Source organism: Galeopterus variegatus, unplaced genomic scaffold, assembly GCF_000696425.1.
Source record: "Galeopterus variegatus unplaced genomic scaffold, G_variegatus-3.0.2 Scaffold647, whole genome shotgun sequence".
In the NCBI taxonomy this organism is placed as follows: domain Eukaryota; kingdom Metazoa; phylum Chordata; class Mammalia; order Dermoptera; family Cynocephalidae; genus Galeopterus; species Galeopterus variegatus.
Genome location: NW_007726758.1, coordinates 158,523 through 162,888, shown reverse-complemented (window position 1 = coordinate 162,888; position 4,366 = coordinate 158,523). Strand labels below are relative to the sequence as shown.

The 4,366-nt window shown below is 52.6% G+C and overlaps 1 protein-coding gene across 1 annotated transcript in view; it reads left to right on the top strand.

Moving 5' to 3' along the window:
• The first annotated feature begins 346 nt into the window (after window positions 1–346).
• The window catches only part of ETHE1 (ethylmalonic encephalopathy 1), a 23,919-nt gene continuing 19,899 nt past the window's right edge, over window positions 347–4,366 (top strand). The window contains exons 1-3 of the mRNA XM_008570934.1: window positions 347–525; window positions 1,021–1,165; window positions 1,335–1,483. Coding sequence (XP_008569156.1) covers window positions 445–525; window positions 1,021–1,165; window positions 1,335–1,483 — 375 coding nt within the window. The 5' untranslated portion in view covers window positions 347–444. The remainder of the gene's footprint in view (window positions 526–1,020; window positions 1,166–1,334; window positions 1,484–4,366) is intronic.

The following is a 4,366-nucleotide window of genomic DNA, read 5'->3' as shown; positions in this document are numbered from 1 at the left end:
AACCAAACATCTTTTTCTTTCTAACAATGACCATCCAACCACCCGCTAGAAAATGGCCAGGGGTGTACTGGGGCCTCTTGATGGGTTTTTACTTCCCTCTCTGTCTCTGTTTCTACTTGGGTATCTCTGTGTCTCTCAGCGTCTCTCCCTCGCTCTTTGAGTGTCCCCCTGTTCTCTGTTTCTCCAGGTCTCAGAGCGTCCCTGCGTCGCTCGCTCGCTGTCTTGCTCAGAAACCGGCGCCTAGCCATTGCCACCAGCCTGGTTCCCGGGCGTCCCGCCCTTCGCCCCCGGCGCCCTGAGCCCCAGACGCCGGCGGCCCCTTTAAGGCGGCCCCGCCCCGCCCTTGCCCCGCCTCGCCCTTGCCCCGCCTCCCGGGTCGGCCTGGGTGCACTGGGCTTCATAGGCGCTCGGCCTGCACTCTGCCCGGATCCCACCCCAGGCGTGATGGCGGGGACAGCCCTGAGGATCGCAGGGCGGCGGCTGAGCCAGCGCAGCGGATCTAGACCCCCCATCCTCCTACGGCAGGTCTGAGGTGGCTGGACCCGAAGCGGGATTCCTGGGCCCTAGGCAGCCAAAGGGGGTGGCTGGACCCGAAGCGGGATTACTGGGCCCTAGGCAGCCAAAGGGGCGGAACTCTTGGGTCCTTGCATGGGGAGAGACCTGGGGGCCCCTTGCCTGGATCTTGCAGAAAGGTGGTGGGAGCTTCGAGCTTGATTCCTGGGGTCTTTAAAGGGGAGCGATCTGGGGGCCCCTGGGCTTGGGGCCTGACTCCTAGGATATTTACGAAAGAGGGTACTGGGGACCCTAATTTGGGGGGTGGGGAGCGTGTTAGAAAGTTGGAACTGTGGTTCAGACGGAGGTAGGTGTTGAGGTTCCTGACCCCTGACTCCAGGGGAAAGTAGAGTCTGGGGTACTGCTTCTGGATCTTAGGAAGAGGATCGATTCGAGGCCTGGACTCCTGGGTTCCCAGTGAGTGGGAGTCTGGTTCTGCGCTCTCACCTGTGCCCTGCCCCGTCCCAGATGTTTGAGCCCGTCAGCTGCACCTACACGTATCTACTGGCTGACAGAGAGTCCCGAGAGGCCCTTTTGATCGACCCTGTTCTGGAGACAGCACCCCGGGATGCTCAGTTGGTCAAAGAGCTGGGGCTGCGGCTGCTTTATGCTGGTTAGTCTGGGGACCAAACTATTGGGTCTGAAGGTGAAAGGGCCACAGAGTAAGTGGAGTGGGAAGCTGGGGGCCTGGACTCCTCCTGGGTCTGAGGGAGAAGTGGTCTGCGGGCTAGGAATCCTGGGTCCTCTGTGCCCTCCTGAACTTGTCCTTCTCTCTCTCTCAGTGAATACCCACTGCCATGCGGACCACGTTACGGGCTCAGGGCTGCTCCGTTCCCTACTCCCTGGCTGCCAGTCTGTCATCTCCCACCTTAGCGGGGCCCAGGCTGACTTGCACATTGAGGACGGAGACTCCATCCGCTTCGGGCGCTTCGTGAGTTGGATGGTGGCTCCCCAGAGGGTGGTGGCCTGGACTCATTGAACTTAAGGGAAGAGGGACCTGGGGCCTGGCATCCTAAGTTCTGGGGGAAGAGGGGCCTCAGGACCTGGGTTTCTGACAACTGAGCTGTGTCTCTGGGAGGAGGGCACCATGAACCCAGGTGGGGCACTGGGACAAGAGGCACTGGGCAAGGGTGTCTCTGGTCCAGCCTCTTAAGTCAACAGCATTTATGGAGTTTCCTCAGGCCTTGGGGCAGTTTCTTTGGCCTGGCATCTCTATAAAAGTTGACTGGGTGCCGGAATTTCAAGGCCAGGGCTGAGGAGGAGACCCAGCGCCACTTATGAGAACCACTGTTTGAGGAAATGCATCCCGTTGCCCAGGGCCAGGGCTAGAGTGAGGTGGGCGAGGTATTTAGGGTGCAGCATTTAAGGAGGTGCTCACTCTCGGGGTAGTATAAATGCAGGGTCGGCACCTTCGAGTGAGGGCCTCCTTAAATGTGGCACCCCAGAGCCTCACCCTAGCCTGGCCCTGCTGTTGCCTCACACAGGAGTGGTCTAAAGTTTCCTGCCAGACTTTTTCTTTGCCACAGGGGTAATCAGCAGTTTTCTGGTCAGAATTGCAACCCAGAGCAATATGCAAGCGAGTGGGGAGAGTGGTGCGTGTTGGCCGCAGAGGGAAGGAAATGGCTGGCAGGGCTTTTTTCCTATCAAAGTTGCTATAGATGTGGAGTTTGGCTGACTTTGAGGACAGAATATCAGGTGACAGGGTGAAGACTGGCCATCCAGGTTAGAGGGTTTTGATAAATGGGGATAGTTTATTTGGGTCAGAGCATTTAGCAGAAATGAGGGCTGTTTGGGGGATCACAGGTTTTAGCTACAGTGGTTACAGACTCTTTATTTCAAGCCTGTGTTAGTCTGTTTCTGTTGCTTATAACAAAATACCTGGAACTGGATACTAAAGAAAATGAAATTTATTGCTTACAGTTTCAGAGGCTAGGAAGGCCAAAGTCCAGGGAACACATCTGGTGAGTCTTCTTTGGTGGTGGCTTTACAGCAATGCAGGGGTCTCATATGGCAGAAAATAGCAGGACATGTGCTCTTCTTTTAAAGGCCTCAGAACCACACCCCTGACCACCATTATTAATCCATTCACTAAGGCATGGTCCTACAATCTAATCACCTCTTCAAGGTTTCACCTTTCAATTACCATAATAGGATTTTCTACCCTCCCAACAGTCACAGTGGGGATCAAGTTTCTGATATATAAAACTTGGGGGACACAATTCAAGCTTCAGTGAGTTTGGGGGTGACATTAAATCCACTACATTCCATCTCTGACCCCCCTAAAACTCATGCCCTTTTCACATGCAAATACATTCATTTCATCCCTAAAGTCTTAACTTGTTTCAACTCAAAAGTCCGAAGTTCAAAATCCCATCTGTGAATTCAAAACAAGTTTTCTATGTCCAAGATACAATGGTGGGACAAACATAGGGTACATATTCCTATTTCAAAAGGGAGAAATAGGCCAAAAGAACAGGGTACTAGGTCCTAAGCAAGTCTGAAACCCAGCAGGGCAGGCATTAAATCTCAAAGCTGGCAAATCATTTACCTTGACTCCATGTTCGATGCTGGTCTGGGGGTTGGGTCCCCAAGTCCTCAGGCACCTCCACTTCTATGGCTTTCCTGGTTTCAGGTGATGTTTTAGCTCTCACAAGCTTAATTGCATGCTGGTAGCTCTACAATTCTGGGGTCTCCATGGTGGTCCCACTCCCACAGCTCCATTAGGCATGGCCTTGGTGGGGTTTTTCTGCTGCAACTCTGACCCCACATTTCCTCTTGGCATTGCTCCAGCAAAGGTTGTATGCAGTGAATCTGCCCCTGTGATAAAGCTCTTCCTGGGCCCCCAGGCTTTTCCATACATCCTTTGAAATCTGGGTGGACACTCCCAAGCCTTCACAACTCTGGTATTCTACGAGCCTGCAGACCTAACACCACATGGATGCTGCCAAGGCTTCCTGCTTGTATTTTCCAAAGCTGAAGGTCCAGTCACACTTAGGGCCAATTTAGCCATGGCTGGAGCAGCCAAAACAGCTCGGGTGCTAGTGGGGAGCAGCATTCTGAGGTGGTCCTGGGCAGTGAGCCCATTGAGGGCATCTCAGGCCTGTTCCCCAAGACCATTCTGTCTCCTGAGGCCTCTGGGCCTGTAATGGAAGACACACTGTAATGGAAGATCTCTGAAATGCCTTTAAGGTCTTTTTTCCCTTCTCTTGATAATCCCTTTTTTCTGTACTCATCTCCTTAGCAAATGGCCATTGGGCTACACCACTGAATTGTTCTCCTGAAAATGCTGTATGCTTTATTACCACATGGCTAGGCTGAAAGTTTTTCAGATCTTTTCATTCTGCTTTCCTTTTCATGTCTGGCTTTATGTTGTGCCTTTGCAGCTATAATCAGCACAGGCTGTTACAAGTGGCCATGNCGGGAACCGGTCTCCACATGGGATCCGAACCCTCGGTGGGAGCGCCGCCGCGCTTCCAAGCAGCGCACTCTCCAGTGCGCCACCGGGCCGGCCCTACCATCCATGTTTCTATCAGCATTATGCTCACCACCATTTAACCAGTCTCTCAAACATTTTAATCTTTCCCTGGTCTTCTTGTCTTCTAAGTTTTCACCAGCATCTAGGGTTTTTCTGGGCTGTTCCTCCAAATTCCTCCAGCCTCTCCTCAACACCCAGTTCCAAAGCCATTTTCACATTTTCAAGTATTTGTTATAAGCAACAGCCCACTTCTCTAGTACCGGTTTTCTGTATTAGTTTGTTTCTGTTGCTTATAACAAAATACCTGGAACTGGATACTAAAGAAAATGAAATTTATTG